This window comes from Osmerus mordax, chromosome 1 (genome assembly GCF_038355195.1).
Source record: "Osmerus mordax isolate fOsmMor3 chromosome 1, fOsmMor3.pri, whole genome shotgun sequence".
In the NCBI taxonomy this organism is placed as follows: domain Eukaryota; kingdom Metazoa; phylum Chordata; class Actinopteri; order Osmeriformes; family Osmeridae; genus Osmerus; species Osmerus mordax.
Window position 1 is genome coordinate 3,940,590 of NC_090050.1, and position 14,273 is coordinate 3,954,862.

The window sequence follows — 14,273 nt, forward strand, 5'->3', positions numbered from 1 at the left end:
GGAAGTCGCTTTGGATAAAAGCGTCTGCTAAATGAATAAATGTAAATGTACATGTAAACACTTATAAATACTCAATGGACCTTCATGTTAGTGGGCAGAATGAATCAGTTATGCCAGTTGTGCCGTCCTTGTGGAGGTGCATGGCAACTCAAGAACAACAACAAGATCTCTTACCGCATAGCAGCTGCATCCAAGCGCAGGTCTTGTAGACAGTGGCGGTGTTGCAGAAGAAGAAGAGCGCAAAACAGCCGATGCAGCTCAAGATGAGCACCATGGACAGCAGCACAAAGAACGAGGCCGCTTTAAATGCACCAGAGGGAATGGAGCTGAACTCGGCAAAGGTTCCCTGGCAGGCGAGCTCCCGGTTGGAGTTCCCGTAGCCCACGCAATAATGGAACAAGCCAAAGTAGCCGGCGTGAGGAGTATTCATACTGTCCCCAATCCAATAGGGCTGAGTGAAAACCACCACATTTATAATCGCCAAACATATGGTGAAGATAGCCCATAGAACACCAATGGCTCGCGAGTTCCGCATGTAGTTGTCATGGTAAATTTTGGAGGCTTCTTGTGAGGGCAACATTTTTCCACACCTTTGGCGTTATCTGGTAGCCTATTCCCGGTGTCTCTATCTGTCCCTATCTTAAGCAGTCCCTCAACAACGCTTTTTGTTTGAGGACCCCGTAGTCTATAGATTAAAAAAGGTCCTACGTTCGCAAATTGTACACATATGCCACAAACAGTCCCCTTGCAATTATCAATCAAAGGTTCAGATTCTGTATTTCAGTCTTAATTCCAATTTAAGGAGAACTGAGCGTGATTCAATAGCGAGAGAAAAAAAAAGAAAAATCCTCCCCTCTCAGTGCGTAAAGACTCAGCAGAGTCGACCAAGCTCGCACCGCCAAAAACAGTGGTCAAGAAACGACGGGATGAGGCGCATTTTTTCACCACCGTCTGAGTGTTAATAATGTAGCTGTATTGAATTTATTACACCAAGCGCTTCAAAGGAGAGAAAGGATGAGCTGATGAGACCCGATGATGAATTTTCCACCAACGAACTGGAGGTCTAATGAAAACGAGAGCATCCAATCTACCCAAAACAAAAAGAGAAAGTCTCCTTTGAAGAATGAAAACAAAGGATAGCCTACTTTTAGCCTTATATCATTGTACATACCAAGACCATGGCTGTGGTTTTTGATGTAGGCTAGTCTTTCCTCGCTCTCCCTTTCCCTCCTGTCTCCTTCGCGTGCACACGTTTTCGGGGTTGTAAAGGGCTGTTGATGATAGCGCGCACACGTTTTGAGTATTGCAGAAATTTGAAATAATCTGCCTATATATAGGCGTAGAGCATCTTTCACATTTCTGTCCCACAGGATTCATTGTCTTAGAAAGGGGGGCCTGTTGTTCGAGTGAAATAAAAAGTTTTGCAAACGGCATGGTAGTCATCAATTCCTCAAAAAGGTTATTTTGACTGTAATGCAGGATTCCAACTCGTATATAGACATAGAGGAAACACTGGTTAATGATTTGTGAATGTATCATTATGTTATGACTTTACCTGGACTTTACCACTTAATCATTTATTATATGACATAGTATAGGCTACCGTATGAGGTGGTTGCTCAGTAGGCTATTGATGCTGGACAGGCCACACACCATCCACACTACAGTAGTTCCGTGGAACAGTTGCACAGTGACTAATAGGTCAGATATAGCGGATGAAGGGGCGTAAGTGAAGTAGGCTAGTGCTGCACGCAAATATCAGAGCACCAAAATCTGAACGACGGACCGCCGTTACTGAAATGGCGGTATCCGTTTGCTTGTTCTCCATGTTCTGATGTTCCGAAAATATATTACGATCTGTTTATCTATTTTATTTTAAAAGTTGGATAAAATACATTTTGAAGGTTTAATTGAAAAATAGGCTTTCTGAAAAGTGGCACATCAATGATAATTGTGAGTTTACTAATTGCCCGCATTACGTCATTTTTGGAACCGGTTTGTGGACATAAGGGGGCGAGGGTAGTCACGTGTTAGTGTCAACTTCCTGTTTACCACTTGTTCCTTGAGACAGTTCAGGGATTGCAACAGTAGACTGTCGTGTGATTTGGATGACAACATACACTGATTCGACGACCTACAGCTACGAAATTGTTCACTTTCTTACCTCCGTCCTTTTTGTTATTACATAGGAAACAGAGGGGAGATGAAGACGTGACATTGAGGACACGTGATAAGGCCAGGAGTCCTCGAGAAATCCTGAGTCTGGTGCCCGTAGTTCCTATTTTGGTTTTGGTGAACACCTCTATTGACAAGCGGAGCCGTACAAAACGAAAACGCAATGTTACACAGGATTACCAGGTATACAACTGAATGACTATTTTAGCAATGTTTCTGATAATATATTGATATTTTGTGTTTGAAATCTATACCGATCACGTACATTTAGCACTATAAGCTAACTAGCTAGCAAGCTGGCAAACTACTAGTACTATTACTCGTTTGTACTAACCAGCTAAAAGGGTTGGTCAACTCGGGGGCGAGTTAACATCACAGTGTGTAGAGTGTATCACGCCGGCTTTGCCCTGAATTCGGGGAGAATACCCGGCTCCGGCCCCCTCAAGCGGGCAGTCAGGAAGAAACTGGCTGGGAAGGGATGGCCTGGTCGGTCTTCCCGTTCCCAAGGACAAGGTTCTGCGGTGTTTGAAGGAGGGCAAGTTCGGATACAACCCATCGTGGGTCGCAGCGCGATGATGGCTACATCCCCCTCCGTGTCAGAGAGCCTTATGGCCTCCGGGCTGTCTGGCAGAAAGAGCGAAGAAATAGCGGATTTGATAGATTTGTTTTCGAAGATGCAGTACAGAGCGAAAGAAGTAAACCCGCGGGTAAGTTACTTTATCTCCGACAGACATAAATTATAGCTCTATCTATGTTTGCCATCGCCTCCTTAAACGTCACTTGCATTTATGCGCGCCCCAAGTAAACAACAACATCCAGGCTATCCCCCCCCCCTCCCATGTGGCTGTCCCACTACACTAGTCACTCCTTAAACACTAACCTCTAACGTCCACGCATTAACCGCCATAATAACCAAGCACCTCAATCATAAATTAACTTCAAATTATCTAACTATTCAGTTCTGTATGTGCAATTTTAATGGAGCTACACATAGGTTTTCTTGTTTTTATTTGAAGTGGGTTTGTGCATCTTAATTTATAGACACACTATAAGAAAACATGTTGGTTTATTTTCTGCACAGGTGGAATTGATAGAGAAACGTTGCTTGGAGCTGTTTGGTCGAGACTACAAGTACAGTGTCATCCACAACACCAATGGAGAAGTGTGTGGACATTACCCCAGGCAGATAGTCTTCCTGGAGTACGAATGCACAGAGCCCAATAAAGACAGGTACCCTGAGTTTATTGCAGTTACAAAGTTCAGTACACTTGGTAACTAATTAAAGTACTGTTTATTTTAAACAGCATATAGCCCACATTTGTTTCAATGAACTTGAAGGCAGGCCTTATTTGTCTCTGACATGGAAGGCTTAAATTGTCAGTGATCATCATATGAGGACCGCTCCATTGTACAGTGAACTTAAATGTGTCATAGTACTATCTCATTTTAGGATTTAATTTGAGTGTAAGGACTTTTGACCTATGGGCAAGAATTTCACAGGAAACCTGTCTTGACTTGAAACACTAATAATCTAGCACAGTTTTTTAGTTTTTCCTTCTGTTGGCCTTGATGTAAACTTCTAAGCTTAGGAGACCAGCCCTAAATATTTTCATATACATGATAGTGTAAACATATAGCAAACTTAGGTTATCCACGAACACTCATGTTCCTGTAGTTGTTCAACAATTGAAGGTGTTCACACGTGGACATGGATTAGAGTTTTAACATAAAAGTGGAATGCTTGACAGTAAATGCATTTACAGGTTGCAAACTTTGTTTGGGCCTTACTTTGTTCTTTTTTAGGTGTTTTTTCATAGTATATCTTCTGCATCTACTGTGTGTTCTCTGTGCAGAAAAACATTGAGTGAATTTGACATGAGTTTATGACTCATTGTCACGCTGGCAGGCGTAAATAAAAATTGCCTAATTTACGCACATGTTCCACGCACCTCGTTTCCCCCTGTGTGAACATATGTCCTCAAAATATATCTTATGTCCTCAAATATGGTATATTTAAGCCTTTTTGTTGTTGGATAAACAGATTTGGTTTTGGTTTTAGGCTTGGCCAAGGTTTAGATGCTACAAAAAGGGCCTACATCATACGATCAGATACCATTAAAATGGCATCAGTCATTCGAATGTAATGTGCAGACCTTTGAATCTAGGTTAGATGACAAGACAAATTAAGCCACACTGATATGATCCTGCCCCCTTAGTAACTCACGATGGAGCAATGATTATAGAGAACATATTTGTCATAATGAAAATAATAATATACATAAATCAGCTATATTTCCCAGTGGTATGTCAGTGCACTGCATAGTCATATTACAGAATAGTATTGTACACTACAAAGTAAAACTGTATTCTTACTAAACCTTGTGTCCTGTGTGGTCCAGGTTTGAGAGCACGGTCCAGATAAGCAAGCTGCAGGACCTAGTGAATCGCAGTAAGATGGCTCGCTGCAGGGGCCGCTTCGTCTGTCCAGTTATCCTCTACAACGGCAAGGTGAGGCCGCTCAAATCAACCAACACCCAGACACCACCTCAGGTTAGGGTTATTTAGTTTCTGGGGAAAGAAGGAGCATTCACTTCTTCACACGGTCCAAAATGTCTCAATGATTTCAACTTGAGTGTTTATGCTCTAATATTTGTCAACTTATTTTATGTGCTCACTGTGGCGCCGCCTATGGGGGGTGGGCAGGGACCGCCTACTGGCCCCTCCTCCTGACTTGTGTTGTCACAATACCAAAATGTGGACTTCAATACTGATACCAAGTGTAGTATCGCGGTACTCAATACTGAAATAAGAATGATTTAATTGAAATTTAGTAATTTGACAATGACTTAGACTTTTATTTTCAATTGGAACTTTTTACAATGTGTATAGAAATGTAAGCATAAATAAAATGGTTCCCCGGATTGTTGAACACCTGTTCCCCCGATTGTTGAACCCCTGTTTTCCCAGTGCTCTATGTTAGAGACTGTGGTAAAGATTAAACCTGTTATACATAATGAATCGTAAAATAATGAATAAAACAACTTTTCTAGGTGCGCTTCTCAGGAGTAAATCCTAGTGCGTAACTGAGGGGGGGGCTGCGGCGGGGTGCTGATGGTGTTTCTGATTGGCTGGTAGGTGGCAGTTAATTCACAGACAGCTATCAACTCGACCGAAAACGTACCTCCATATGCCTGCGCCATTAATTGTACATAGCGGGACAAGTTATTCCTTACTTCTCAGCGTGAAAAATGGCGAAAGCTAGAATTCTGACTCACGATTGAGCAATAAAACCTCTGACAAAATACATGATATAGGCTACCTTAAAGCCTGTATGTGATTGCTTACACACGCGATGATACAAATCACATACAGCTCGACCTAGCAACAGGAGAAAGCATCATTGTTTTGCGCACTGTTGTGCGGAAGGGGGAACAGTGGAACTGAATTCTCCAAACACCGGCCGCATGTAGCAGAGCATGGGTGTGACATCACACCCAGGTCTGCTTTTCTTGAAGACACAGTAGCCAACAGCTTTTATCGCTGTGATTCAACTGCCTGTTTCGGCGCATAAAAGTACAGTTTTTCCTTAATGCCAGTATTGTACCGTTCCTAAAAAGCCAGTACCTTGGTACGATACCAGTACCAGTATACCGTGCAACACTATTCCTGAGGAAAACCATTTCGGCCGCTTGTACTCGCAACTTAGTTCTTTCGGTCATGACCCAACCTTTATGACCATAGGTGAGGGTAGGAACGAAAATTGACCGGTAGATCGAGAGCTTTGCCTTCCGGCTCAGCTCTGTTTTCATGACAACGGTGCAATAGAGCGAATGCAATACCGCCTCCGCTGCCCTGATTCTCGGGCCAACCTCCCACTCCATTTTCCCCTCAATCGCGAACAAGACCCCAAGGTACTTGAACTTCACTTGGGGTAAGAACTCATTCCCAACCCGGAGAAAGCACTCCATCGGTTTCCTGCTGAGAACCATGAATCTGATCCCCCATCAGCCTCCGGCTCCGCCTCTATCATAGAGGGCATGGTGGGATTTAGGAGTTCTTCAAAGTGTTCCTTCCACCGCCCAATAACCTGCTCAGTTGAGGTCAACAGCGTCCCATATTTGCTGTACACAGCTTGGATGGTTCCCCGCTTCCCCCCCCTGAGGTGGCGGACGGTTTTCCAGAAGTACCTTGGTGCAGACCGAAAGTCCTTCTCCATATCTTCTCCGAACTTCTCCCACACCCACGGCTTTGCCTCTCTCATAGCAGAGGCTGCAGCCCTTCAGGCATGTCGGTACCTTGCAACTGCCTTCGGAGACATCCGGGACAACGTATCCCGGAAGGCCTTTTTCTTCAGTTGGATAGCTTCCCTGACCACCAGTGTCCACCACAGTGTTCAAGGGTTAACTTACCACCCCTTGAGGCACCTAAGACCTTGAGGCTGCAGCTCTCCACCGCGGCTTCAGCAATGGAAGCTCTGAACATTGCCCTCTCCGGTTCAATGGCCCCAACCTCTGCAGGGATGCCTGAGAAACTGCCGGAGGTGTGAGTTGAAGATCTCATGGACAGGGGCCTCCTCCAAACGTTCCCAGTTCACCCGCACTACTCGCTTGGGATTACCAGGTTTGTCCAGAGTCTTCCCCCACCCCCTGACCCAACTCACCACCAGATGGTCATCGGTTGACAGCTCAGCCTCTCTCTTCACCCAAGTGTCGAAAACATACAGACTCAGATCCGACGACACAATTACAAAATCGATCATCGCCCTTCTCCCTAGGGTGCTCTGGTACCATGTACACTTATGAGCATCCTTATATTCGAACATGGTGTTTGGTATAGATAATCCAATAAGCATCTTTAACAGCTTTATTACCAGTGTTGTAGTACTCAAGACCAGTCTTGGTCTCGAGATATTTTGAAGGTCTCTGTCTTGTCTCTGAATCGACAAAGAGGACTCTGGATTTTATTTCAAGACCGGTCAAGACCACAACTGTGGGAATATCACTAAATTGCCTGTGCATTGTTTAATTTATTTGTTAATATCATTACTGTTATTGGATGTAAAATGTCACGCTCCAAATGCAACCAATAACTTAACTCATTTCCAATTTGAAATTACGCACTCCAAAAGTGAATGTGGAAGATTGGCGAAACCGTGGCTGTCTGAAGATGTTGACAAAATCAGCTATAATTAGATGTGGTTACCTGAACCCCAAAGAGTTTACAATAACGTTCAAAAGAAAACACACAGTTTGTGTAAATTCTGCAAAGAGACACTCACTGAGACGGCTGGCACTAGGCCTACATCAAACTTTTACCGGCATTTAGAAAGAAAACATAAAAAAATGTAAGCTAGGCGTAAGTGACGCTAGCCTAGCTACCTATCTATTCTGCACTACTACACTTTGACTTTGAAACTTTCATGTAGGGCCATACTATAGCAGTTACAGATATACAACACAGATGAGTCAGGAGAGTTTTGCTTCTCTTTTTCGCCACTCCTCTGAAACATTTCTGGGCACCACTGCTTTTGCCTGTTAGTGCCTGCAATGCTGGGAAGAACTATATGACAACAGTAATGTTTAATGTAACTGCCCTTTCTAACAGTACAACTGGCCCCAGCTTGGCACCCCATGGCCTAGAACCTCCCCTAGCTGCATTGAAAATCAAGACGAGCCTTTTCATTAGGCACAGTGGCAGACTCATGCTGTTTGTCACCACTCATGGACTTCTGCCTAAACTGACATGCACCAACTCAGAGCAATGAGTTTCAACAACCATTAGCACATTTATTTTTATTTTTTACTCTACTCTCTCTAGGGAGTCAGGCGGCTGAGCGGTTAGAGAATCGGGTTAGTAACCAGAAGGTCGCTGGTTCGATTCCCGGCCATGCCACATGACGTTGTGTCCTTGGGCAAGGCACTTCACCCTACTTGCCTCGGGGGAATGTCCCTGTACTTACTGTAAGTCGCTCTGGATAAGAGCGTCTGCTAAATGAATAAATGAAATGAAATAAATGAAATGAAATACTCTTAATGCAAGACTATGTTTAAGTCATTGTCTGAAATTCTCTGTCACCAACTGTCTATGGAGGAACCCCTCCCTCACCAAATTGCTTTGGTCATGCTTTCTTAAAAGTCGAGTCCTTAGTTTAATTGTGCCAAAGAAGAAGATAAAATGACCAAGCTGTGTTTGGTTGATTCAACTTTATAGTTCTGAAGAAGAAGACCTTCTGTTTCTTCTAACAGCTGAATTAGCTGTGACCAAACTAGCCACAGAATGGTTACTAGTCCAGAATGGCTACTAGGCCAATGATACCCCAATTCCACCAAAGTGAACCGGGAGCTAGTTCGGAGCTGGTGCTAGAGCCGGTTCGGAGCTGGTTCAATTTGCGAGCCTTCTAAGAACCGGTTTGCTTTTCCACGGGCTAGAGAGCCACCACAGAGCCACGTCATTACGTCACAGTATACGTCTCATCTTTCCCAGCAACGCTAACGCAGCAGCGCAAAACACAAAGCAGAGCCTGTCTAAAGGCTGTTTATCAATCCGAAGAACGCTAAGAACGCGAGGTTGAGATGCCTGTTTTCTTGGCTATTGCGCAATACCCTGGACTCGCAGCAGTATGACAACACTGGCATTATCAGCGCAACATTTTATAAACTTTTGCTGTATAGTGCTTGTGTATTACATTAGTGTTAAATATAGGCTCAATAGCTCATAACATTTGTGTTTGTCATTTCACTCATTTTGATAGGATTATGATAAAATGCAGCAACTAGTGTCTGCAATGCACTGCGATGCTAGCTAGGTTATTGAAAAGTCGGAACAAATTTACAAATGAGCCGTTTCATCAATAAAATAAGCACATTTTCAGCAAATACACTGCCCACTTCTCGTCACATTTTAATTCAGATGCTTATTTACACATACCGTTTAGCTGAAATATGAATTGTAAAAGCGTACAGCAATGGCGGTCAAAGGATTCTGTTGTCTTGTTGGTCACGGTAACCCCGCCCCTGCCCCTGGTTCTTACTTGGTTCCAAGACTAGCCTAGCTCCGAAGTGGTGCTAGTTGCGAACCACTTTCCCTGGTTCGGAGCCGACTCTCAGGCTGTCGAAAGAGAAAGAACTGGGTCGAAATTAAGCACCGGCTCCGAACCAGCACCCAAAACGCGTCGGAGGAAAAGGGGTATGAGTAAAGGTGGGTGCTTGGTCAGCACACATATTACAGAAACCCTTAAATGTGTGTGCGTCTCTCTAAGCTCGCGAGTGTGTCAGGGGCCAGTATGTGTGTGTGAGAATATAGAGCGCGCGTGCTGGGGAGCAGAGGGAGACAGCTCATTTGGAAGAAGCCCTAGCAATTAGCCAAGCATGTATATTTCAAATATTCACAATAAATCTATTTTTCATCTTACATTCAACCTTTTCTCAGATTTGGGTACTAAACATTCTCAAGAGTCTTCATATGAATTCAAGATTGAATCAGAGTATCAGTTTTTGACCGGCGGATGTTTAAAGCATTATTTTAACGTTAGCGATAAATTAGATTTCCTTCATATCAATCATTTTTTGAGATATTAAGTTGTCTTTGCACATGGTAACATGTTGTAGTGTCTTACTCGTGACATACCAAGTTTGTTGTTGATATCTCTAAGATTTGATGAGATATGACCCAACTTCCTGTTTGGTTGCTTTGCTGCCGATTTTGATTGGCTGTACCCGACAAACGGTTTTGAAAATCAAAATTCCTTTGATAAATCCAATGAGGGTTGCTTCTACGATGATACGTGCCAATTCTGGGGAAGATTGGACAAATATTGTAGGAGGAAAAGCAAAAAAACTTGTTTCCTTAATCTTTATCGTACAGAAAAATCCAATATGGCGGCCGTTATAGGTTCTTGAGGCTCAAAAAGGGATAAGGGAGAAAACTGCAAAGATTACATTCTAATTCTGTTTCGAATATGGAAAGGAAATCATTTTGTTCGTAATCACATTGTGAATGTAAATGTCAGTTTAAGTATAGGCTACATTAATAACTTCTCAGCAAGTTATTTTTAAATTTAACAGCCTGACTTCATTGATCAGTTGTTTGGGGCTACTGCAGCACTCAAAAGAGCAGGCAAACTGAGCATTTGATATGACATGGCTTGAAAATCTTGCTAGCTGACATGTCCTTACTTTCATAAGTAATCATATACTTTTTGTACATTACTGTTACGTACACCACCCCGGAGGGTGGGGATAGACCGCCCGCTGCTCAGCGACAACCAGTGGACAATGAAAAGGGCATAGAGTCGTGGGACACAGAGGCGAAGTGAAATCAAAGGGTTTTATTTACCCGGTCAATGCTGGACAGAACCAAATCAAAGAACATAAAATAATACACTCCTGACCGTCTACCCACCTTAAGCTGGCACACGATCAAGGCGCCCTGGCCAAAACACAGAGGATGGTCCGCCCAGACCTCGCCTAACGTGTCTAACAGAATCGTCCTACGGGAGGTAACAGAGAAACAGTTAGTGGCACAAAAACAGGACTGTCCTGACATGTTCCACCCACCAAATCAGAGAGAGCGCGAACTGAACATTGACAGCTTTTTATTTCGTCCCAAACCAGCCTCAGCTGGTAGCGTGCTGATGACAGGGTGGAGCCTGATGAGCACCAAATCGGAGACACAGGCTGGAAACAAGGCTTCCTCTCCGACCCGAATGGTTCCTGCTTGGTGACTTAGGTGGAATACAAAACATAAAACAGTAACAAGCAGAACAAACAGTAACAGTAACCTGGGGGATGTAACACGCCCACCATAAAACGAGCAAAGCACTACGGTTTGCGATTCGCGATAACCATCACACACAGTAGTGTACAATAAAAAATAACGAACCCCAGCTTTACGCTCGGGACAAAGCATCTGCAACCACATTCACAGATCCCTTAAGGTGCTGAATATCGAGGTTGTACTCCTGTGCCACTAGGGCCCACCGCATAAGCCGGCGCTTCTGATTGTACATCCGATTTAAGAACACGAGTGGGTTGTGGTCAGTAAAGACCTGTACTGGCTGAGAGCTGCAACCCACGTAAACCTCAAAGTGCTGTAGTGCCCACAACAAAGCTAGGGTTTCCTGCTCAATAGCCTTGACTGACAGGGGTTGAACTTACGGGAGAAGAAGCTGACGGGCCTATTCACCCCCTCGACGTCGTCCTGCAACAGGGCAGCCCCCACGCCCACAGCACTGGCATCCACCTCCAGCTTGAAGGGTTTACTAAAGTCGAGGGCGGCTAAAACAGGTGCACGTTGACTACGTCATCCAAGTACGCGGTACAGTTTTTAACCCCTGCGAACACAATGTTAACGAGCCTTTGGAAAGTAGCTGGCGCATTGCGCATTCCAAACGGCATGACAGTATACTGTGTAAAACTGTCAGGCGTCACAAAGGCAGATATCTCCGAGGCACAAGACGTAAGAGGGACCTGCCAGTATCCCTTCAACAAATCTAGCTTACTCACAAAGGCCACAGACCCAATGGTGTCCACACAGTCATCGATCCTTGGCATAGGAAAAGAGTCAGGCACAGTTACAGAATTCACACGCCGGTAGTCTGTACAAAACCTAGAAGTACCGTCTGGTTTAGGTACGAGGATACACAGCGAACTCCAGGCACTGCTGCTGGTTTTTGCTTTGCCGTTTTCCAGGAGGTAAGCTACCTCCTTTCTCATCACCTCCCTCTTCGCAGCGTTAGCCCGATAGGGGTGTTGGCGTATCGGGGCAGCACCTGCAACATTCACATCATGCTCCAAGACGGTTGTCACACTGGGGACATCATTGAACACACTTGGGAAGCATTTGATTAGGGCCACAAGGTCATTGACCGTCATCTAAGTGCTCGGTGAGAGAATCCACCTGTGTAAGCATAACTGAATTACTCAACCTCTCACACTGCGGGAGTGAATTGCGAAGCTGTAACCCGTCCTCATCTTGTTCCTCCAGGTCGGAGGAGCACAGTACCACCGTGGCCACACTGGACTTGGTGGGCTGGCTTAGTGCACCTGGACATAGAGAAGGTTTACGTACATGATATGGCTTCAACATGTTAATGAGGCACAGCTGAGTCGTATGCCTCTGCTCTGGAGTCCTAACTACGTAGTTGGTTTCACTGACTTTCCTATCAACGGTTAGAGGTCCAGTGTGACGAGCCCTGAACTGGCAACAGCACTAGAACCTGGTCATCTGCTTTGAAACCGCGGCTCACTGCCGATTTGTCATAGCGCTGCTTCATGCGTTTCTGGGCAGCTGAGAGAGACCCCTGTGCTATGGCACACGCGTCATGGAGCCAGTTATGCATGTGATGAACATACTCAAACACATTTCTCGGAACACCGGTAGGTGTGTCTGCTGAAAGGATATTCTCCTTCATTACTTGTAACGGACCCCGTGGGGTGTGACCAAAAACTAAGTCAGCAGGGCTGAAACCCAGTGACTCCTGCACCGTCTCCCTTACGGCGAATAACACGAACGGCACCCCCTCGTCCTAGTCAGCCTGGGTGTCCCTGCAATACTTGCGTAGCATGGCCTTGAGCGTCTGGTGCCACCGTTCCAGCGCCCCTTGGCTTTCCGGGTGGTACGGACTGGAGACCTGATGTTGGATAGACAGGTTCCGTAAGACGTGTCTAAAGAGCTTGGACATAAAGTTACTACCCTGGTCCGATTGGAGGACTTTTGGAAGGCCAAAAGTGGTAAAGAACTTTGAGTGCCTTCGTCATTGCCTTAGCAGTGATGGTACGCAACGGTATTGCTTTTGGGTAACGAGTAGCGCAACACATAATCGTTAGGAGAAACTGGTTTCCTGATCTGGTTTTAGGTAGCGGGCCTACACAATCAATGATAACCCGCTCAAACGGTTCCCCTATCACTGGAACCGGACACAGAGGAGCGCGGGGAATGACTTGGTTTGCTTTACCCATTACCTGACACACACGACGTGGCTTACAAAACTGCACAACATCCGACTTTAGCCCTGGCCAAAAGAAGTGCTGTAGAATGCTGTTGTATGTTTTAGTTATGCCAAGGTGGCCAGACTGTGACAATAATAACACTCCCTCTGTTCAGGTCTCAGGCCTGCCTCGCTAAGCAGCGGACGAGTACCACGGGTCGGTGAGGTTTTCCCTCAAAACAGGACGCAGAAAAGTGTTTTATGCGTCAACGCATACTCATCGGCTAGAACAGCTGCCTGGGATAAGGACTCCACCTTTTTCTCGTTGAGATTACATTTACATTTAGTCATTTAGCAGACGCTCTTATCCAGAGCGACTTACAGTAAGTACAGGGACATTCTCCCCGAGGCAAGTAGGGTGAAGTGCCTTGCCCAAGGACACAACGTCATTTGGCACAGCCGGGAATCTAACTGGCAACCTTCAGATTACTAGCCCGCTTCCCTAACCGCTCAGCCACCTGACTCCCTAGATGCACTACAATACGGTCAGGCAAGTGGTTCTTAAAATCCTCTAAGAGGAGTAACTCCCTGACTTCTGCCAATGTGTGGGCCTTGCTAGCAGCGCACCACTTGTCAAACAAGGTCTCCTTATCCCTGGCAAATTCAACATAAGTCCTCGTCGGCACTTTCTTATGATTCCTGAAGCGCTGCCTGTACGCTTCAGGCACCAGGGAGAGCGAAGCCACTACTTCCTGAGCTTTCCCCGACAGCCGACATTGCAGTAAGAGGGGCCAAACCTCCTTAGGCCATTTCAAACGGTGGAACAAGAGCAATGTTCTTGCTCACTTCGAAGTGGCCCTGCTCACCGCCAGGCGGAGGTGCCACGCCTCCAGCTCTGTCTAATGCGTACAGCGTGGTCAGCCTTTATCCTCTGACTCTCCAGTTCGAACTCATGTTACGTATGTATCATATTTTAAGGCCTGTAACTCAACCTTTCTAGCGTGCTCTCTTCCTGTTGCTCTGCCTGCAAACGGGCCAAGCGCAGCGCGAGACGTGCTCTATGAACCGGGGTACTCGCAGGGCTGGCAGGAGAGGTCGGATCGAACCTGGGGAGGGTAAGAGGAACTCCTTCCTGCAGTTTATCTTAACTTATTGTTATAAAACAAATGCA

At 45.3% G+C, this 14,273-nt stretch overlaps 2 protein-coding genes across 4 annotated transcripts in view; one reads left to right on the forward strand and one right to left on the reverse strand.

The window, feature by feature from the left end:
* Positions 1-709, reverse strand: part of lhfpl4a (LHFPL tetraspan subfamily member 4a) — a 61,484-nt gene extending 60,775 nt beyond the window's left edge. The window contains exon 1 of the mRNA XM_067237982.1: positions 175-709. Coding sequence (XP_067094083.1) covers positions 175-580 — 406 coding nt within the window. The 5' untranslated portion in view covers positions 581-709. The remainder of the gene's footprint in view (positions 1-174) is intronic.
* A 1,351-nt stretch (positions 710-2,060) lies between these two features.
* mtmr14 (myotubularin related protein 14) overlaps positions 2,061-14,273 on the forward strand; it is a 36,112-nt gene continuing 23,899 nt past the window's right edge. For all 3 annotated transcript variants that reach the window (XM_067237940.1, XM_067237957.1, XM_067237948.1), the window contains exons 1-3: positions 2,061-2,882; positions 3,257-3,405; positions 4,575-4,683. In XM_067237940.1, coding sequence (XP_067094041.1) covers positions 2,748-2,882; positions 3,257-3,405; positions 4,575-4,683 — 393 coding nt within the window. In that variant the 5' untranslated portion in view covers positions 2,061-2,747. The remainder of the gene's footprint in view (positions 2,883-3,256; positions 3,406-4,574; positions 4,684-14,273) is intronic.